Source organism: Phragmites australis, chromosome 10 (assembly GCF_958298935.1).
Source record: "Phragmites australis chromosome 10, lpPhrAust1.1, whole genome shotgun sequence".
NCBI classification, from domain to species: domain Eukaryota; kingdom Viridiplantae; phylum Streptophyta; class Magnoliopsida; order Poales; family Poaceae; genus Phragmites; species Phragmites australis.
In genome coordinates, this window is record NC_084930.1 from 6,001,095 (window position 1) to 6,023,973 (window position 22,879).

At 47.6% G+C, this 22,879-nt stretch overlaps 2 protein-coding genes across 2 annotated transcripts; both read right to left on the reverse strand.

Moving 5' to 3' along the window:
• Positions 1-835: 835 nt before the first annotated feature.
• LOC133931216 (pentatricopeptide repeat-containing protein At4g16470) lies at positions 836-2,400 on the reverse strand. The gene has a single exon (XM_062378056.1). It carries the CDS (start codon positions 2,241-2,243, stop codon positions 957-959), a length of 1,287 nt encoding a protein of 428 aa, XP_062234040.1. The 5' UTR covers positions 2,244-2,400; the 3' UTR covers positions 836-956.
• Positions 2,401-7,748: 5,348 nt separating this feature from the next.
• Positions 7,749-12,289, reverse strand: LOC133883315 (potassium transporter 10-like). The gene is made up of 9 exons (XM_062322602.1): positions 11,851-12,289; positions 11,115-11,670; positions 10,946-10,999; positions 9,836-10,096; positions 9,697-9,749; positions 9,466-9,589; positions 9,112-9,366; positions 8,566-8,972; positions 7,749-8,467 (listed from the first exon to the last, which is right to left on the reverse strand). Exons 1-9 carry the CDS (start codon positions 11,914-11,916, stop codon positions 7,817-7,819), a joined length of 2,427 nt encoding a protein of 808 aa, XP_062178586.1. The 5' UTR covers positions 11,917-12,289; the 3' UTR covers positions 7,749-7,816.
• Positions 12,290-22,879: the final 10,590 nt, after the last annotated feature.

Here is a 22,879-nt window from a genome sequence, read left to right on the forward strand (position 1 = left end):
ATTTTTTTTCTACGAAAAAGTTACAAATACTTAAAATTATACAATACCAATGAAGTACATTTCATAACAAATCTAATAATATAAAAGTTTTAAATACCTATAAATTTTTCATAAAAAAAAACATAAAAACAAAATTACTACAGTAAAAAATTGGTGAGGTAGCAGATTCCTAGTGACTGACAGGCACAGGGCAAAAGTCAGTCGCAGCGTAAAAAGGGTAAAGACTGACATAGGGAGCTGTACCTCGTAATTACCTGTCCTTTGCTCCGGAGGCTTCTTCCCGAGGTTATCTTTGTGGGATCATCAGGTTGTGGTAACTGGTAAGGCCATCTCCAATAGCTATCTTAAATTTTTATTCTCAAAAATATTATTACAGTATCTTCTATCACTATTACAACATCTTTTATCTCCTCTTTCTCTCTCTGGACCCGTCTGTCAGCCTTGTAAACAGTGTTGGCACAGTACTGCTACTGTGTTGCTACAGTACCCGACGCGTTTTTCTGCCTCCGGGCCCACTGTCAGTCCCTGCTACAGCACTGCTACAATGATACGCGTGCTACAGTAGTCTACAAAAATACAGAACCCCACTCTCTCTCCGTAACACTGTAGCGTCACTCTTTGGCACTGTAGCACTGGATGAGGTATCTGCTGAAGTGCAATTTCCAGTGCTACAGTACTTTGCGGAGTACTGTAGCAATAGATACTGATGCTGCTGGAGTTGACCTAAGGTGCTCCTTTTGTGGCTTGCAAGATGAAAGCATCTGTGGTTAAAAACAGTGTTGCTAACCTGAAAGTCTTGCTCAAGAATGAACTGCGGAAGCTGTCAGATCAAAACTGCGCGGCAAAGAACGAGGCATTCGGATCACAGAGAAGATAATATTTCTGAGCAGCTTCAGAGAAGCAAGGCAATTCCATCCTGAAATGCAGCAGTAACCAAGCAGAGCAGTGCACATCGATCAGCAATGACTGACACCATCCGTTGCTCCCATGGACTGCTCAGTGACAGCGCAGGCCAACGCATTGGAGACCTCATATATCGCCGAGCACTCGTCGTGGTACGAGTCACCGGCGAGGAAAGTGTGTTTCTTGCCCTGCACTTCGACAGCGCTCCAGGCGGGGTCCTTCTTCACGCCTAGCGACCTCATCGCCTCGTGCGCGCCGGCCACACTGTCCCACATCTCGCGGGCGGCGTACGTGTTCGCCAGGACAACGTATTTCCCGGCGTTCCCTGGCTGCAGCTGGAAGAAGCGCCGTGCGGCGAGCTCGACCAGCCGTACGTCGCCGCCGTGCTTTCTGCAGGCGCCTAGCAGTGCGCCCCATACTACGGAGTGCTCCTGGCAGTCCGGCAGGCTCTTGACAAAGTCGTAGGCGTCCTGGAGCCGGCCGACCCTGGCGAGCATGTCGATCACCACCGCGTAGTGCTGGCCCCTCGGGGCGAGGCCGTAGTCCGACGACATGGATGTGAACCGCTTCAGCCCCTCGTCGACGAGCCCGACGTGCGCGCACGCCGATAGCACGGCGAGGAACGTCACGTCGTTCGGCCGGAACCCGTCCTGCGCCATTCGGTCGAAGAGTGCCAGCGCCTCGGCGACGCGCCCGTGCTGGCCGTGCCCTGAGATGACCGCGGTCCACATGGTGACGTTCCGCTCAGGAGCGGCCGCGAACGCCCGGTGCGCGTCCTCGGGGCTGCTGCACTTGAGGTACATGTCCACGAGCGCGCTGTTGGCGAAGACGTTGCCGCCCACGTCCGACTTGACCGCGAGGCCGTGCACGCGCCGGCCGTGCTCCAATGCGGCCAGCCTCGCGCACGCGCACAGCACCGACGCGAACGTGAACTGGTCCGGCCGCATCCCCTCCGACCGCATCGCGTCGAATGTCTCCACCGCCCACGCCTCCGCGCCGCCGCGCGCGCACCCCGAGACCATGACGTTCCACGCGACAATGCTCCTGTGCGGCATTCCGTCGAACAGCTTCTGCGCGCAACCGAGGTCCCCGATCTTGGCGTAGAAGATGAGCAGCTTAGTGGTGATGTAGTCGTTGCAGCGGAACCCGGTGGCGACCATGCGTGCGTGCACCCTCTTGCCGAGCTTCGCGTCCCTCCGGTTCACGCATTCTTGCAGCAGAAGCGCGTAGGTCCTAGCGTCGGGGCACACGGGCCTCCGCCACAAGAGACTGACGGCCTTAGACAGATCCCCGGCGATGCATAGGGACTTCAATATTCGTGCTAGGCTAGTGGAGCACATGATCGGCAGAAATGGCACCCTTCTGGATTTCAGTTGATCTTACAGTAGTTGACGTCCATCGGCCGTTTTCGGTTTTCCGGTGGCACATGATCGGTGACAGATGGAACTTTTTGGCGAATGTCGAGGATCGGTGAACCTGTCGGTTTTAGGAATACGCGATGAATACAGCAGGAGACCAGTTTGAATAAGGCTATACAATTTGAACATATCAAGATTATCTCTAACTAAAACAGATTGTTCTCCTGTATCTATACAGACCGAATACAACTCAAACTCTAACACTCTCTCTCAATCATAACTTATCCAAGTTAAGATTGCTCTTAAAATTTTCTAATTTCCGTACAGTAAGAGATTTAGTAAAACCATCTGCAATTTGATCTTTAGAAGATATAAAACGTATATCAAGACGCTTGTCGGCAACTCTTTCTCTCACAAAATGATAATCAAACTCTATATGTTTAGTTCTTGCATGAAATATGAGATTAGCAGGTAAATAAGTTGCTCTAAGATTATCACACAATAGACAAGCTAACCTAGATTGAGAAATGCCAAGTTCTTCCAAAATAGTTTGAACCCAGATAATATCAGCAGTAGCATTAGCAAGAGACTTATACTCTGCTTCAGTACTAGACCTGGACACTGTAGCTTGTTTACGAGCACTCCAAGATACAAGATTTGAACCTAAAAAAACATCTTGTAGATCTTCTGTCGTCTAGACATCCTGCCAGTCTGCATCGAAGAAAGCACTAACCAAAAAAGAAGATGATCTTCCAAATTTAATCCCCAATTTCAAGTATAGAGAATATAACGCCAAATTCGTTTCACTGCTATCCAATGTAATAATGTTGGTGCATGAAGAAATTGACAAACTTTATTAACAAAGACGATAATATCTGGACGAGTTAATATCAAATACTGCAAAGCACCAACGATACTTCTATACCTTGTTAAATCTTCACTGTTTAAAGGATTACCTCCAATTATTGAAAGTTTCTCTGCTATTGAGATAAGAGTAGTCACAGGCTTACAGTGTTTCATCCCAACTCGCTCTAATAATTCAGTAGCATATTTTTCTCGAGAGAGAATAATACCATATATAGCTTCCTTCACTTCAATTCCCAAAAAATAGTGAATGTCTCCTAAATCCTTTAAGGCAAACTCACTATTCAAGTTTTGAAGTAGAGCTTCAACTGTATTATTTGAAGAACTAGCCACAACAATGTCATCCACATAAATAAGTAAAAATATAATCACTCCCCCTTTGCTAAAAATAAATAAAGATGTATCTTCCTTGGAAGCAACAAAATCAAGCTGCTGCAATTTTGTACTAAGTCTAGAATACCATGGCCGAGAAGCTTGCTTTAGCCCATATAATGCTTTGTCCAATTTACATATATATTTAGGATGAGAGGAATTTTCACACCCAGGAGGCTGCCTCATATAGACTTCCTCCTCTAGAATACTATGTAGAAACACATTCTTCACATCCAACTGTCCAAGACACCAATTCTTAGAAACTGCCATAGACAATACAATACGAATGGTTGCAGCTTTCACAACAGGACTAAAAGTATCCTCATAATCAATACCATATCGTTGATTAAACCCTTATGCCACTAAACACGCCTTATACCTGTCAATTGTTCCATCAGCTTTCCGTTTTATCTTGTAAACCCATTTACAATCTATAACATTACTAGCACCCTTAGGAGGAACTAAGTGCCAGGTTTTATTATTTATTAACACAAGGTACTCCTCATTCATTGCTTGCTTGCACCTGGAATCTTCCATTGCTTCTTGTAAGTTCTGAGGTTCTCCTGTTGCACTAAGAAAACCATACAGTATTGTTCCATCAGTAAAAGTCTTGGGTTTAAAAATATTATTATGTAACCGAGTAACAGGTCTCAAATCGGTGGTCTCTTGTGTATTAAAACTCAGATCATAATCTCCAGAATGTGTGCTACAATCTGCCAAATCATGCACATGAGGTGACACAGAGGTACCTGTAGCCTCGGTTTCCTGTTGTTGCGTCGTGTTGGTTGTTGCATTGAAGGCACCAACACCCGATGCGTAGAATCTCGTGGCGATGCAGGAGCAATCGGTGCAGGCGCTGTCAGTGCAGACTCCCGTGGGACAGAAGCACCGAGTGACGCCAAATCCTGACGCACCGCTTCGCCAGACAGCGCAGACTCCAGAGCAGCCGATGCCACGCACGATGGGATAGAAGCACCGGGAAACGCCACGTGCACTTGCACTGAGACAGGTGTACCAAGCGATGCCATATCCTGACGCATCGCTTCGCCGGACAGCACATATTTCAGAGTACCCACCAGAGGATCCCTTCAGGAATCGGTGCCAGGATTTCTTGCGGTCGCAGACGAAGGCGTGACAGGAGACATAAAATCATGTTCTTCCGCAGAATTTCCTTGTGAGCTTGCATTGAGATTTCCTTCGGGTACATTCTGTTCTTCATCCTATACTGAGACAGACTCAACAATATCATTAGACATGTTAGCATCTACTGTAACATCCCCAACTTGATCGTTACTAAGCAAAGTTGGATGAAGGAGCAGCAATTCAGATCGCAATTGAGCCCCAGCATTCGGATGAAGGTGAGCAAAAGGGAAAATAGTCTCATCAAAAACCACATCTCTTGATATATAAATACGGCCAGTTGTGATATCAAGACACTTATAGCCCTTATGAAGACTACTGTACCCAAGAAAAGAGTATCGAATGGAACGAAATTGAAGCTTTCTCATATTATAAGGACGAAGGTTTGGCCAACAAGTGCATCCAAACACACGAAGAGAGGTATAATCTGGTTTATGTCCGAAAAGACGTTCCAAAGGTGACTCAAAATTAAGAACTTTAGATGAAAACCGATATATGAGATAGATAGCAGAAGAAAAAGCTTCATCCCAAAATTTTAATGGCATAAAAGCATGAGCAAGGAGGGCTAAACCAACTTCAACAATATGACGATGTTTTCGTTCAGCAGATCCATTCTGCTGATGAGCATGAGGATAAGAAACGTGATGTGAAATGCTTACCTTCTTAAAGAAGGAACTCAATTTTTGATATTCACCTCCCCAGTTAGTCTGCATGGTTAGGATTTTCCTACTGAATAGATGTTCAACATGTTGCTGAAACTCATGAAATCTACTGAAAACATCAGACTTGTTCTTCAGAAGTTAAATCCAAGTGAACTACTAAAATCATCAATAAAACTTACATAATACTTATTTCTTCCAACATAACTAGGTGCAGGTCCCCACACATCGGAGAACATAAGTTCTCAAGGAAATTTAGAAACACTTGTAGACCTAGGATATGGTAGTTGATGACTCTTAGCTTGTTGATAAGTATCACACATTGACTCTTTATTGGACTCTGAGGAGCAAGGTAAATTGCTGCTACTAATAACCTTTTTAACTATGATTGAAGAGGGCTGGCCTAAATGACTGTGCCATCATTCGGATGGCAACTTGACAGCACTTAGATCTTGACTTGGTGAGGACGATTCCTGAAGAATTGGGAGAGGATAAAGACCACCTCTACATCTACCTCATAGAAGGGTTTTCTTCGTTGCTTGATCCTTAACCAAAAAGAAATCAGGATGATATTCAAGATAGACATTATTGTTAGAAGTAAGACGATGAATGGAGATAAGATTTTTTTGAAATTTGGAACATGAAGAATACTATTAAGATGAAGATCACAAAATGGGGTGTAAATAGTAGAATTACCAGCATGATTAATTTTCATACCTACACCATTGGTTGTACATTGTACTTCTCACGTGTGGTTAGTTTGTCTAATTCACTGGTAATGTGATCGGTCGCGCCAGTGTCCGTGTACCAATTAGTTTCAACACCATAAGAAGTAATAACAGTATTGGCACCCTTTTCTTCACCAGTGAAGGTAGTATCGAACCTCTTCCAGCATGATAAATAGTATGACCAACCTTGGAACAAAGTTGGCATACCGGTTTGGAACTTGTCGAGTTGTTGCTGTTGTATCCTCGACCACCTCGTCCTCCACCACGGTTGCCATCACCTCGTCCACGTCCTCCTCTGCCACGTGAATTTCTCCCATGTGAGGCACTATTGGCGGTCACCTGGTACTGGGAGTTCTGTGCCTCTAACCGAGCTTCTGTGGACAACAACTGAGCATAGAGATCACTTAAATTTACTGAATCCATTCTAGCACTTACCGCCTCAACGAGTGGATTGTATTCAGCATTAAGTCCCGTGAGGATATAGGACACGATGTCATCTTCATCAAGCCGCTTGCCAACAGCGGCCATCTCATCTGCATAGCCCTTCATCTTGGAGAAGTACACATCATCAGACATGTCACCCTTGCGCGTGCTCGTAAGCTTGGACTGTAGATGGATAATCCTTGAACATGACTGCGAAGCAACATCTCTTGGATTGCTTTCTAGACATCAGCGGCGCTAGTCAGGGTCGCTACTTGGGCGAGGACTTCCCTGGACAGCAACGCCAGAATGTAACTCAGCACTTGCTGGTCGTGGGCGATCCAAGCAGAGAGCGCTGGGTTTGCCACAACTTCGACGGTCTTGTCATCTCTTGTGACCTCAACTGTTGCAGGCGACATCTGGACAGAACCATCCAGGTAGCTGATGAGTTGAGCACCTCTAATTGCCAGTAGCACTTGAGCTTTCCAAAGGATAAAATTATCCCTAGTCAGCTTCTTGGTGATCGGCAGCCGGAGCGATGAGCCAGTCATGACGACAGGCGCAGGCGAAGTAGATGGATTCTACATAGATGTATTAGAGGAGATAGGCTCTGATGCCATAAAAGAAATTGTGAAGCGTTGAACCCTCCCAGGTCACTCTGCATGTTAATATAGGAACGAGAAACACCCCCACTGTGGCTTATACAGATCGCGTGAGATAAGCAGGAGATTAGTTTGAATAAGGCTATACAATCTGAACGTACCAAGATTATCTCTAACTACTAAAACAGATTGATCTCCTGTATTTGCACAAACCGAATACATCAAACTCTAACAAGATTATAAGAGGATTATGGCTAGTTTAGATAGGATCTACAGCTAACCGTGATGTCTCTCTCGTGGTCTCGCTCTCTTCGCAAGCTCCCCCGATTTCATATATATAGGGGTTACCGTGTAACATCCAAACTTCTTTTAAAGTGAGATTCTATCATCTAAAACTTAAAGATAAACTTCTTTATTTAAAATACCCTAATACCTAGGGATAGTTTCCCTAAATCTACGAACTTCTTTCACAGATAAGATCGTGTACTCTTCACAGATACAACTGTATACTCTAAGAATCTAAGAGACCTTATGGATTCGTATGGATCATCGTATACACGAGATTAACACTACTCATCGTCAGTGAAGAAGATGAAGCCCTAAGAAAATCAGGCTGCATTTACAACAGAACTCAACATCAGTTACAAAATCTAGCATATACAGCTGAAAATTTTGTTTAATTCCCCCCCCCCCTCCCCCGCCTCTCTTTATTTTTTTTTGTCTTCTTTTTTCCTCCCTTGCTGAAAAAATTGTTCTTCGCAGTTTGAGGTTCAGACGTAGTACATCATTCCGACCTCCAGCGTGGAGGCGTGCGGGATGGTGACGGCGTAGTTGGGCCCCCGGCTGTTCCTCCTCAGGAAGTCGTAGCAGAAGTTGATCACCAGCCGCCGGAGGAAGCTCGACCCGCTCTTCGCCTTCACGTGGGAGTGGCCGAGGATGAACGCCATGCCGGCCTCCCGCGCGTCCGACAGCTCCTGCAGCTCCTCCTGCACGCCGGCGTTCAGCTTCGGGCTCGCCGCCGGCAGCACGAACCGCACCCTCTTCTTGGCGCCCACCACAGGCCCCGGCGACGGCGACTGTATCTCCCCGGGCCGCGAGGGGCCGGCGGTGTTCTCCCCCGTGCCGTCCTCCTCCTCCAGCATGCGGATGCTGCCCGAGCGGACGACCGACATCCGCTCCTCGTCCTTCTCGAACTCGGACACGCCAATGGCCTTGGAGTACCCTGACCGGATGAACTCCGCGATGCTGCAGACGAGCTCCTTCTCGAACTCAATGTCGTCCTTGTGAAAGTCATGGTACCCGTACCTAACGATGCACCGGTAGATTCTGTACTCCTTGGGGCCGATTCTACCAACAAGGAACCGCTCTTCGGGCGGGACATGTGGTATGGGGACGTTCTTGATGCACATGAAGATGAGCACCTGGCCATGACAAACAATGATGAATTAGAGGGTAAACATACTTCTGAATGTCTGAAGTTTAAACAATGAAATCAATGGAATAAAAAAAATGCAGCTACCTGGTGAAAGGCAGGTAGATTGGTGACAAAATGTGAGAAGATTGCTGGTATGCCGGTCTCAAGCTCAGTGTGTATGAGGCCAATACCACGGACACGAACGATACCGAGGTTCGGGCTGAGACCAAGGAGCCAGTTGATGGAGACCTTACTCTGAAGGTCGAACTCATACTTCTTGATGGTGCCATAGTACCAGATGCACATTATCAACATGAAGATGAAAGCGAGAACAATCGGGACCCAGGCTCCCTCCCTGAACTTGACGAGTGCCGCGGAGAAGTACAGCGCCTCAATGGTTCCAAAGAACACAATGAAGCCAATCGCAAAAAATATGCTCTTATGCCAGCACAAGACTATCACCAGCGACATCAGACATGTTGTGACCAGCATGACGGTTATAACAGCCAATCCTGTATTAAAAAAATAACCATTAGATATGAAATGGGTTTCCCTGTACTTATGTTTTAGTATGTATGATGTCCCTGGAGATAGTTCTTGCCCGAGAAAAGCTGGTGGCTTAAGGTGTCAAGAATATTAACATTGGCATACCTGACGCGTTCCCCAAGTGTTTCGTGTCTCTGAAACCAATGGTTACAGCCAAGCACAGTATCATCAGGATCCAATTGATCTCGGGGATGTATATTTGCCCATGTACTTTGGCAGATGTATGAACTATCTTCACTCGAGGAAAGCAGCCCAGAGAAGTGCACTGCTTGATCATTGAGAATGTACCGGTGATGACAGCTTGGCTCCCTACAACTGCTGCAAGAATAGCAATTGCCAGAACAGGCCACCTAATTTTCTCTGAAATGATAAATTGCAAACATTAACAAACAGCACTACGAACACAATATCATAGTATTGTTCTGATCTCCGATGAAAGATCAGAAGAGCGTAACTTGCCTGGCACTGACACATAGAATCCAATCCTATAGTCACTTTCCATGATATGATGCCTACACAGGTAAGCAGCTTGGCCCATGTACGCAAGGATCAGCGCTGGATAAACCATGCAAGTAAAAGCAATCTGCCCAGAAAAAATTTCATCAGAGAGAATAATCCAACATATACTGCTTCTAGGATGGAATACAGAAAAAAAAAGAGTAATGAGTTTGCAGCAGCCTTTTTTGTCACCTGTATCGACAACTGATTAAAATGCCCCAGATCAGCAAACATTGCTTCAGAACCTGAAAGAGCAAAATGGTAATGTTGTAACAAGAAACACTCCACAGATCAAGGCAAAAGGTTCAGAAATGGTTGCTGAGCACAGTACCAGTAACGCACAACAGTATTCCTCCCAGTGACATCCAACCTCCTCTCTGTGTCTTCCTCAAGAACTTGTACATGTAATATGGAGATAATGCTCGATATACAGTGGGTTCCCAATGAATAATATTGTAAAGACCGATCATGCTTATACATAGAAGCCATGCGATCACAATTGGCGCAAAAATGAAGCCAACCCGGTGTGTACCATAGTGTTGCAGTGCAAAAAGGCAAACCAGTATGATACAAGCAACAGGTACTTCCACATCTGCAGATTCATAATAGCAGAACTTCATACAACTAGAAAGGATTTAAAATTAAAAAAAAAGAACATTATCAACACACCAAGAATCGGAATAAAGTACAGGCATAATTAACATGACAAAGGCCAGATTATTAATGGAAAAGTCAAGAATAGGGTCCGTTGCTTTACATCTTGGACCTCAGCAAATGTGAACTCTTTCAGCATAGGTGGCCTTCTTCCAGGTTCCTGAATCTTAGTACTTGGTACCACATTTCTGCCTTCCCACTTTCTTGTACCAATACATTATCAATTGAACGAGCATAGTGTGGCTAGCATATCTTACATAAGAGCCATTAAAAAAATCATTCCTCATGGCAACTGCTAGTATACATTGACTGTTGACAACATGGTCATGTTTGATGATGTCCACGCCTTCCAAGATTGTGTTGCTCTGTCAAAGTCTCAGACCTTCCAAGATGAACTGTATTATGTGCCACAACTCCTGACCAATAGATAAACTGAGCTGATTGTGTCCATTAGTTCACATTCTCGCAGTTCAACTTCCACAGTTCCACTCCCCGTGGACCCAATTGTTCAGGTCCAGTTTTAAAGCCCTTTCCTCGGAGAAAACCCAGATTGCCACAGAACCCACTCCTTGCTTCACATCTTACAGGTATAAAGCAGAACTGACAGCTTAATACCGGGGCAATTCTATGATTGTACCTGAAGTTCTGAACACTATGAGGTGGACCCTGATCCATTTAGCTCAGAACTTGAATTCGTAAACAGTAGCTATAAGGATAAGAAGACAAATCTACACTCCTATGATGAATTGAAGAAAAAGCAATGGAAGGACGATGATTGAATCCTCACATTTATGATGCTCCTTCTCCATGGACAGCTCCAGCCCGGACACCGCCGAGAAGACTGCAGCAACAGACCATCATCTCAGAATCAGCAATCCACAGCATACAAACACAACCCAACCCACCAAAATCTAGCCACCAATCAAGAACTGCCGGTCAGACGACCGCGGACCCACCAGAGATCGCCGGCGTGAGCACACCGTCCCCGATCACCATGCAGGTGCCCACCAGCGCCAGCACGAGCAGCATCCGCTGCAGCACCTTGTGCTGCTCCAGCAGCCTCCTGACGCTGGCGGCGGCGCCCCCGCCGCGCCCGACCAGCGTCACGGCATTGCGGTTCTCCGCAGTCTTCTTGGCACCACCGCCGGCGCCGTCCAAGAACTGGTCGTCCTCCCCGGCAGCGGGGCGGCCGTGCGGGAGGAGCGCGGCGCGAGCGTGGCGGCAGAGGAGGGAGTAGAGCGCGAAGGTGCCGCCCTCGCCGTTGTCGTCGGCGCGGAGGACGACGCAGACGTACTTGAGGAGCGGGACGAGCGTGAGCGTCCAGAAGACGAAGGAGAGCACGCCCAGGATCTCCTCGTTGGTCTCCGAGTGCTGGATGTCCTCCGCGAACGCCGCCTTGTACACGTACAGCGGCGACGTGCTAAGGTCGCCGTACACCACCCCGAGGCTCTGGTACGCCAGGCTCAGCGTCATACGCCATGGCATCCCCTTGCGTCCTCCCCGCTTCTCCTCCTGCAGACACAGCACAGCCACACAAACCAAAAAGAAAGCAACACATTTCAGGACCCCCCTAAGATCGCAGGAAAACCGACGGACATGCATGGACATTCCAAGATTCAAGAACCACGATCACGGCAAGGACAAGAACAACCACTCGGCAAGATTGGACCTTGAAACATCTGACCACCATACCTTGTCATCTGGAGGAGTGCCCGGCGGCAACGGCGCCTCGGGATCCATGACAGGGGGACTCTTCATCGCTTCCTCCCCTGCTTGATACCTCCTGTCTGCTCTGTGCTACGAAGACACTTGGGTACAAGTGGTGGGGGGGGGGGTGGTTAGGTGACGGAGTTGCCCCTGACGCAGGTTCTTGTTTCTTGGGGGCGTTAGGAATTGAGCAGGAGGCGTGAATGAGATGGGATTCGGTGGGATATTTGGAGGTCCAGAGGTTTTTAAGGGCGTCAAAGCAGCAAAACAGGGGGAGGCAGCATTGGCTGAGGCAGCCAGGGCCGCAGGGAGGGAGGAGGCGGAAGGAAGGAGACGAGAGAGAGAACTGAGAAGAATATTGGGGAGTGGGACACGAGAGAGAGAGAGAGAGAAAAGCAAGGGAGAAAGCTGCGGTTTTCTCTTTTGAAAAAGGGGATGTTTTGGTGTGGCCGGCTGCCTCCTCTCTTATGCTGAATGTTTTTTTTGTAGGCAATGGTATCTTAGAGATAGAAAGGAGCAAGGATACTTGAGAAAAGATAAGAATAGATATTCAGAAAAGTATTATATTGCTAGTTATTTTGATGTGGCTGGCTCCTCTGCAATTGCTTCTGATGACTATTGAGGATATTTTAGAGATAGAGATGTTTTTGCAATGTGTATTATCCTTATCGGTTGCTTTTGCATGATCGGCTCTTATCGAAATATTGTTGTTGATTATCGAGGATATCTTTTAGAAATAGAAAAGGGGAGATAGTTGTGAAAAGCATTTATGTTAAGAAAAATATCCTGGTATATAGCTGTATTTGTGATAATAAAATTTTATATGTTACAAATTATGCCAGACTTAAGTCGTATTAATGAGAAAGAATCGTAGACTTAAGTGGCTAGCAATTTGAATGCTTCATAGATGATTCCAGTTAGAGGCAGTGGTTTGTACTATTACTACAAATGTGAAGATTGCCAAAGGAGTATTGCATTTGAAGGTTGTATGGTACTAGTTTTTCTTATGAGATTAGCGGTATTGTTTATTGCTGGAAGCATGAACTTGTCATGTGAGGTATATGTTTCCATTATAAATTAGTACTTGTCATGTGATTAGCGTTATTGTTTATTGCTGGAAGCATGAACTTGTCATGTGAAGCACATGTACAGGCAACCATTTTGCTATTAGTGGATCAAAAGGAAGATCCAAACTATGTTATTTTATTATGAAAGATGTTTTTCTGAGACACCTAGGAGCATTAAGTAGCTTCTGAACTAAATTTTTCTGTATATCATTTGAGAAAATCCGATGTTTTGACAAGAGAAGGTTCAGAAGAAAAAAAATGTAGGAACCAAAATATCTTATGAAAGCTAATGAAAAAAAAACTCTGTCCATAAGAAGTAATTCAATCCAAATCAGCACATTACAACAACACTCTTTGTTAGTTTCTTTTACTTATCTGATTATTGCATTGGCTGAACTTTATCAAACCAAAAATATGCCATGGCTTCGAATCAAAGGTACATAGTGAAATTTTGTTTAGCAACAGTTCCACATGATCAAGCAAAAGCAGAAACTTCACAGCTTTACTTTCTATTATGAGCAACAAGCATGATTTATTTCATTGTCACAGTTTATTTTTAGGCTTAGACTCTAAAATAAGCACTCTTCAAAGAAAGTCACCAAATGTTTTTTTCTTTTTCCAGCTCTCTCTTACCAATTGGATCATTATATATATTTTATTGATTTATTGTGATTATATATATAAACGGATGATATCTCTTCAACGACGGATCAGCACAACTGCCATTCGCACAACTGCCATTGACGGTTTGTTGACATTTTGGTTGTAACAAAAAGTATCCCAGACACGCCTCTCCATATAGAATCCACCCTCAAACCTGTGGTGAACCGCACACATCTTTTCCTACTAATGCGCGCAGTTACCCCTCCAAAGCATCGAAACATCCTACTCGGGGCCCCACTAAAAAGCAATGGACCCCGTTACCAAGTGAGACAGGCTTCTATTGTATCGGTACTAAAAGACCCAAGCCAGCGGGTGACCCGGCCGGCGTGCAGAGCGCGAGCCCGAGGGACCGACCGTGATCTGCGCGTGTGCTTCTCACTCGCAGCGCCCGCGTTGCGCAGCCCCACCCACAAGTGTCTTCCGGGCCCACCTGGTGACGTGGAAGCGGGGCGCGCGCGCGTGGCGTACTCCACCTGGACGCGACACGAGGCGACGAATTCGCCGCGTTTTGGAAGTTTAAAAAAACAAGTTTCTCTTTCACCTTTGACCACACGCTTTAGGGATATTTGCTCATTTGTTATTTTCAAAAAATGATAATTACTGCTAAATCTAATATACGAATACCTCTAAATCTATACATATAATACAAGGTAACAAATAAGATACCACTCAAAGATCTTCGGCGACAAATAAGCACATGCCCCTGCGTTTGACGGCGTCTGCATGAAGCTTTGCTAGCCTTCTTCGTGGGTCTCGCTGGCATACTCGCTCCGCCGGTCGGCGACGCCGTGGTGTGCCGAGGACCTTGAGCTCTTGACGGCATCTGCATGGAGCTTTGCTCGTCGGCCGACGCCGGGCCCGGGTCCGCGACTTTTGTGGCGACGGAACACGAGGGTGACGGCTCTTCCATCAGCTCTGCACGTTTTCCTCAGGTGTTTCGATCGTGCAGGGCGTTGTTGGCATGCTGACATGTGGAGGCTTCAACATGCACTGCAGTAGTACGAGTACTAAGCACTTGGTTACCAAGCCTGGCCTCATCTGGATAGTGAAGATAGTTATATTTATATTTATAATGATTTAAATTTTAGATTTTTTATCGATATCGAGATTATTGTGGTTACTTTGTTAATCTCTAAGCTCTGTATCTTCGGTTTTTAGTAAATATTGTATGAGTATGTATGTTGGTGTATTGTATTAGGATTTTTTTTTAAAAAAATCAATGAAGGCAAAGATGAAAACAAAATCAATCCAAAAAATAAAGGTCCTGCGTTAAAACACGTGAAAAAAATCGAGTTTCTGTAAAGATGTAGCAGTTTTAGTTCTTTATGTCTCGGGCACGCAAGTTCAACTCTTCGATTGGTTTTACTAGTTTATGTTCAACGTTAGAACTCTTACTACATAATCACAGAGTACTATTCGGACACCTTTTTTTTTTTTTTGAACAACTATTCGGACACATGTTTAGGGGAGAAGGACGCTGACACTTGGGGCCGGCAACGTGGAGGAAAGCGAGCCAACTACTAAAACTTTCAACGAGGTTTTAGTCAAATTTTTAAAATTTTGATCGTCGATATCTTTTAAAATATATAAAATAATAATAAAAGTTATTTTTTGAAGATCGTGTCATTGTCTAAAATATTAAATATTTTAGACTCGGGAGTAATTCTTTGCAACAACATCCATATGTTTTGAAGAAATACCGTAGCCTTTTGGATGCGCCAACCTTGGCCAAGGAGACCAACTATAAATACTCTATATTTTCAACCACTTGTTTTGCCAAGACTAGAATTGAGGAGGGACCATTTTACAAAGTAATTTGGCCACAAATTTCTCGTTCTGAAATTCTTCTTTCTTCTCTTCTTGAGGGAAGGAATGCTACAAGGTAGCGTGCATTAGGTTCCGCTGCAAAATGGAAAATTAGCATCGGTTAACGCATCAACATCTTACACGTTCCATCTGCTCCTATTTAGCGCCACTAAGAGCACGTTTTGGCTCCTCTGCAAGGAATTTCCCTTTCACAGCAATCACGTACGTACACAACACCTTTCTTCTCCAACCAAAGTAACATAATATATGGGAGTAGCAAACAATTCCTTCATATTAACACACTAGAAAGAAAAATGGCATATTTGATGATATTGTCATTAATTGAATCTTTCTAGGTAGAAAAGAAAATTGGCATATGTGGCCATATGGGAGTAAAAAACAATTCCTTCATATTAACACATTAGAAAGAAATATGACATATATGACGATATTGTCATTAGATCTTTCTAGATAGAAAATTAAGGCATTGATGTTGCAACTACCAACAAAGGTGCCCTCGGAATACAACCAAAGCAGCCCCTGATGCTGCCATGACAACGAACTGGTTTTCTTCTGTCTGGTACGTGTGACCTAATTTGGTCACCATTTGTCCTCTTGAACTTCGGCTGGGGTGACCATCCTACGTTGGTCCATCATTGGCTGACGCTTGGGGTCACTTGGGACCAAACAATACGTGCACATAGCTTAGCTTGAGGATAGATGTTACGTGTACGTATGGCTTGAGGATAGAGAACAACATTGTTTTTGGTTTATTGTGCTTCTTCAGTTTTATTTCCTACCTATAGACATGTTATAATGTGTTTTACAAATTATTGATTCATATTTCTTGCGGGACTTGATCTTAAACTGTTAGTAACGTTAGGATCAAATGTAGGCTTAATGCCTCGATCATGCATGGATATATAAGTACTTGATCAAGAATTATTCATTTATACTTCTATGGTTTGGTGACCCTGCTAATCTCATATTCTGGTCATCCATTCCCACCTGCTGCTTTGGTCATCACCTCATCATGCAACGCACTCCATATCTAGAGATTTCTTGAGCACCCCTTTTGGATATATGCTCGTGATCAATAGCAGATGATTCAGCTTATGCAGGTAGCATCCAGCCTTACCTGCATCTGGGGTAGTAGAGACTCTAGAGTAGAGCCTTTCAGCCTTCTTTATCAGTTAAGAATGAGGACGAAGGTTAGGCACTCTAAGCATGCCCCAAAATTTATTCTCACTTTGAGTTAACTATTAGTAAAACCAATGCAAATTCCAAAGGTATTCACGCGTATAATAGCCTTGTGTTAAACAACATAAAGATAGTGGTACGTATATTTGGTCGCCGTGGACAAACTGAAGGAGAAGTTCTATTCAGATACGTGGTTCCATATAAAGCCTAGAGTTAGGTTGAGATTTATCTATGTGTCAATCTGCAACGGTTTTTTTTATATCTTTGTGAAGAGTACATATTGACTCTACGAGTAACAAGCGAAGAATATACCAGCTTAGGAGCCATCACCTCTTTGGAATATATAGTACTTCCGATTCGAATTGGTTCATGTACACCCCTAGCTTATACTCCCTCCATTGAACAATACAAGGCGTATCTTTTTGACTTGATCTTCAAAGTTAAAAGTTAGACTTTACTAATTTTTCTCACAAAATATATAGTTTATAGCTACAAAACTACTATAGTGTGAAAATGCTTTGAAATATAATTTTGTTATATAATTTTTATACACTAAACATATTTATAATTTGACTAATTGTTGATCGAAATATATAAAATTTGATTTTTTTCAAAACAAAATACGCCTTGTATTTTTTAACAGAGAGAGTATGATTAGTGACAAAGGTTAGCCATGACAGTTAGAACATATCATACAGTGTCAAATAAGCACATTTGTTTCTATTAGAGCTGCATAAACAAAGAAAACACTTGAGCAAATGGGTAGGTTATTATGGATCGCTGATAAGAAACTACAAACTGCAAGGCCTACTTGGTCAAGGCAAAACTCTAAATCACTGCAAAAATTGTATTATCACTCAAGCCATTGAAAAGCAAACTATACTGGCAAACAGAAAAGTAAACTCAAGAGGAAACGAAGTCTGATCTGAACGAGACAAAATACTGACGGCAAGAATTGGTAGCTGGCGTCATGGTGAATACCTAACAAAATCTGGGCGGTCACCGAATCTGACAGCAACGCATAAACAAGTGGTCTTACAGACACTGACAGTTGTGTTTGACTCGGTGCAGCTTAAAAAAGCATCAGCAGTCTATTTTTTTCAATACGGAGGCTCACATCCACCCAATAATAAAGGTGCTGAGTGAGCGTTTTCGGAGACAGTCATCGAAGATCGAACCCGGATCAACTAGCTGAAAGGCTAGCATAAGGAATCAACTAGTTCACTCGATCCCTCTAACACTCTATTTTTTAATGGCGTTGATGCTCGATAGATGCATAGTAAACAGCAATACATTTTTTCTAGAACAATTGATGATGTCTTTCTTAAGTATATTCCCTGCTAGCTCCATGACACAGCTCTGTGGTACCTGACCTGTGCAGCTGGGCTTGGTACACAGCTCATTGCTCATGGCTGCATTGGCAAACTTTGTCTCCGAGCCACGTTACCGCACCGCCATTTTCAGGGAACAAAGAAGGATGACGGCGCTGCCGAAACCGGCCACAAGACAACCCTGCTTCTCTAGTATTTGCCCATTTGGCCTTTGCAAATCGCAAGCTTGCGATGCACTCGCCAATGGAGATTGATTTTCCCTCTCTGTCGACTTTACATCTTCGGTCATGATGTGAAGCGAGATCAAATCTTTCACTTACGTGCGGAGCTCTTGGATGGGCTTGTTACTAGCCGTACAAGTTTTGGGATCGGACCGGCGGTGCTTTTGGTCTTTTGGAGGTGTGTGTGGCAACACCTTCCATGGTGTGGGTCGTTTTCGTATCATGTGCCTTTCAATCCGAATAGGCGCGGATATGACATATCACTAACATGTCTGATCGGAAATCAACGGTTCGAGATAAAATGTAGAAGCAGTGAAAAAAATTTAGGGCATCAGAATCTCATCATCTTCACACGTTTGAATTTTATGGAAATTTTATATGAAACGGTTTTAGTCTCGCAAGAATTGAAAGGGGGAAAATTCCTATTTTTCGAATTGATGGTAAATTTCAAACGATACCGGGAGCTACCTGACCTGGGTCGCCAAGATAGCCACAGGTAACTAGCCGAGATGGTTAACCCTGCTTGGGTGTAAATGTTGTAATATGGTCAGCATGAACCGCACTCACAAATAATCCTGAAAATCCGATGTTTAAACATTCACTTTAGAGCGCGGAGAATATAACATGCCCTAGCCTTATAAGAAGGCATGAGAATCAGAACTCAAACCTCGCCAACCAACCTCTAACTCTATTTAGGGCTCAACCAATTGAGCTATCTTTAAACACCCACTTTGCTTGTATTTAATTTTAAAAAGCACCTGTCGGTGTATCAAGAACCGGGGGTCCCTAAGTCCCGAGGCCAGGCCAGTCATCCGCCACATGGCGCCATCCCGCGAGGTCCCTCCTGCGGGGTGAGGAAAGTTCAAGTCCCGGGAGAAGGTGCTCGGGGCCACAGTCACTGGTCCCTGAGCACCCCAGTTCCCCGATGACCTGCGGAGTCTAAGTACCGGGAAGAAAGTGCTCGGGCCAGTGCCTGGTCACCCCCGAGCACCCTAGTCCCCCGATGATCAGAAGAGCTAAAGTTCCGGGAGAGAGTGCTCGGGGCTGCGGACGGTCGCCCCCGAGCACTTGGTTCCCCGAGGTTCCACGCAAAGAGTGCTCGGGAGATAGTGCTCGGGGCTGCACGTGGCAGCCCCCGAGCACTCGGTTCCCCGAAGGATCGTACAAGAGTGCTCGGGAGAGAGTGCTCGAGGAGGTGAACAGTACCCCCGAGTACCCGGTACCCCGAGAACAAGGATAAGCATTCTCGGGAGAGAGTGCTCGCGGACGTGAACAGTACCCCGGAGCACTCGGTGCCCCGACGACCCAGAAAGGCCCCCGAGGGGCCCACTGATGAGGTGTCCGCCAGTCAGAGGCCCGAGGCCGCATTTAATGAACGTGCGTGGCCTGACACATCCAACTGCTCCCGCACAGCGTCAGTTCTTGCCATGCTCTGGCAGAGGGGCGTGGGGCTATTAATTGCACGGGTCCCGTCCCGTATCACCCCTATCATCGCAAGGATCGTGTTCCGTCTGCCGCCCTGCTGTGGCAGAGGAACAAGACAGGGCGGGCACGCCGGGTTGCTCTGCGGCTGCCCGGTGGGCCCTCTCTACGGCGCCCGTTGCCAGGGCGTTTATGGTGATAGGTGACCGGGCGTGCGACGCATTTTCCACCCCCCGGTCACTTCACCCAGAAGAAATGATGACGACTTTCCCAGTCGCGATGCCTCAAAACTTGTGCCCCCCTCCTTCCCGTTCGGGGCATGTCTCAGCCGGCGAGTGCATAAAAGAGTCGGCACACAGGAGAGAAGAAGAGGAAGACAACAAGAAAAGGAGAGCCCAACCCAATCGAACGATCCAAGAACCCATCGAGGCAATCGAGCAAGAAACCGCAAGCATCGAACACAGAAGCACAAGAACCGAACCATAGACCAACTCAGAGCATAGCCCCTGCCCAAGGACAAGGAGCATCAAGCTCTTAGTCAGACAAATATTCTTGTAACCAGCAACATCCTTGAGGGACTTCCTCAAGGCAGTTATTGCATCCATACAGGAGTAGGGTATTACGCCCCCATGCGGCCCGAACCTGTCTAAATTCCGGTGTATTTACTTCTTCTTGCACTAGATCATCATCCCCCATCCACCGGCCGTTGCATTTACATCCACTCCCATTTATTTCTCCGACGAACTTATTCAGGATCATCCCCCCGGCCGAATCTCTAAAAAGGGGTCTCTCGGGATCCCTGCGATAGGAGTTAATCCTCCGACAGCTGGCGCGCTAGGTAGGGGGGAACATCCCTGAATCTGTTTGTTTGTTTTCTTCACAGAAAAAATAGCCGGTGGACACCACCACCAGAGCTTCGGCTCCAGTTCCAGCGAGGAAATGCAGCCCCTCGAACAGGAGGCCCTAGCTGCTGCTGCGTCCCAGCAGCAGCCAAGATCTGCACGCACGGCGTTCCCCTCCCAAGGGGACCAAGGCGCTGGGCCCAGCAGGGCCGCCGCCGCCGCCGCCGGTGCACCGTTCGACCCCCAGCAGGTGGTCGAAACTCCGGTCGCCAGATCCGCCTCTGGACAGCGCCGGGTGCCTCTCCGGCGTAGGCTCGCTTTCAGCGAGGCCGGCCCCGGGAGCGCGCTGCTTGCGGCGCACGCTCTCCTCAGGAATCCGCCTGTCCAGGCGACTCCTGAAACCCCGGAAGGCCGCTGGATCCAAGAAGTCGCCGCCCTGGTCGGCACTGCTCGCCGCCAGGTGCTGGCCGAGAATTCTCGCGCCACCACCCAGCGTGGCGCCACCCGAACCGGCCCATCAACGGGCAACGTTTGCACAAGCCGAGGGGCCTCCAGGCGGAGCGCCACCCCCCTGTCCGCGTCCGAAGCCCAGGACCTCCGCTTGCGCCTCAACGAGCGGAGGGGACACGAAGATGCGCGCGTCACTCTCGAGCGCCAGCGGGAGACCCGGCAGGAGGCCGAGGCTGAGGACCAAGCTTCCTCTTTTCCGGCCCACGACCGTGAGGATTCCCCGGCTCGCCGGAGTTCTCCGCCAAGGAGCGCCGCCCGCGCCACGGGGTACGGCACCAGTTGCCGTGCCTTCACTACTGAGCTCCGTCGGGTCAAATGGCCCTCCAAGTTCCGCCTTGAGCTGCCGGAGAAGTATGACGGGTCCATCGACCCCGTCGAGTTCCTCCAAATCTACACTACGGCCGTCCAGGCGGCCGGTGGCAGTGAAAAGGTGATGGCGAATTATTTCCATGTTGCCTTGAGGGGCTCTGCCCATTCTTGGCTCATGAACTTAGCCCCAGGATCTATTAGCTCCTGGGATGACCTCTGCCACCAGTTTGTGGCTAATTTTCAGGGCACGTTCACGCGCCCCGGCCTGGAGTGCGACCTCCACGTCGTCAAGCAGCAGGAGGGGGAGACGCTGCGGCGCTTTATCTAGCGTTTCAGCCAGGTCCGCAACACCATCCCGCGGATAGCCCCCCACGCTGTCATCGTCGCCTTCCGGCAGGGCGTCCGCGATGAGCGGATGCTCGAAAAGCTAGGTACGCACAAAATTGAGACCACTGCGGAACTCTTCGCACTGGCCGACAAGTGCGCCAAGGCGGCGGAGGCCCGGGCTTGGCATGCTCCACGCCCCGAGTGCCCCGCCGCCGACCAACCAAGTTCTTCCCGCTCCGACAGGCGGGAAAAGAAAAAGAGAAGAAAGCACGAGGCCGCTCCTGTCGAGCCGGCCCAGGGCCCCGCCCATAGGCCGGCCCAAGAGCCCGACCACCGGCAAGAACGTCGGGCGGCCGCTGACAGACAGCCTGCGCCCGTGAGGGCCCTGGCTAGGGCCCCTCCTAGGGCTCTGGCTCCCGCAAGGGCCCCGGCACCTGCAAGGGCGCCAGCTCCCGCAAGAGCCCCGGCTCCCGCCCGGGCTCCTGTTCCAGCGAGGGCCCCCGCTCCCGCGGGGCCCGAGCCAGGCAAATGGTGCCCCATACACCAGACCAGATGGCACGATCTCACTGAGTGTCGTACGGTCAAAGGCCTCATCGAGCAGCGCCAGAGGGAGCGCGACGAGTCCCGCGGGGGAGGCGATGCTGAGGCCGCCCCCGGCAACGCCGAGCTCAGCTTCCAGGAACCCGAGCATACCGTCGCCTTCATCGACGGAGGCGCTTACACACCTTCCTCGCGGCGTTGCATCAAGACCATGCGGCACGAGGTGTGCTCGGCAACCCCGAGCGAAGAGGCCGCCAGGCCCCTGAAGTGGTCGGACGCCCCGATCACGTTCAGCATGGCCGACCACCCCGCCAGTACTGCAGCCGTGGGGCGATTACCCCTGGTGGTGTCCCCCACCATCTGCAATGTCAAGGTCGGCAAAGTGCTGATCGATGGGGGTGCAGGCCTCAACCTCCTCTCCAAGGAGGCCTTCGAAAAGCTGCAGGTGTCCTCCAGGCGCCTAAAGCCGTCGCTTCCATTCTGCGGAGTGACACCCGGGCACTCCCTGCCCCTCGGGCAGGTCGAGCTACCCGTAACCTTCGGGAATCGGGACAACTTCCGCACGGAAAACGTCCTTTTCGATGTCGCGGAGCTCCCCCTCCCCTACAACGCCATTCTCGGGCGTGCGGCGCTCGCCAAATTCATGATGGCCGTGCATTATGCGTATCTCACGATTAAGATGCCGAGCCCAGCAGGCCCCATCTCCGTGACTGCTGACTCCGACGGCGCCGTCTCCTGCGCCGAGCAGTCGTACATGGCTTTGGTCTCAGCCCAGG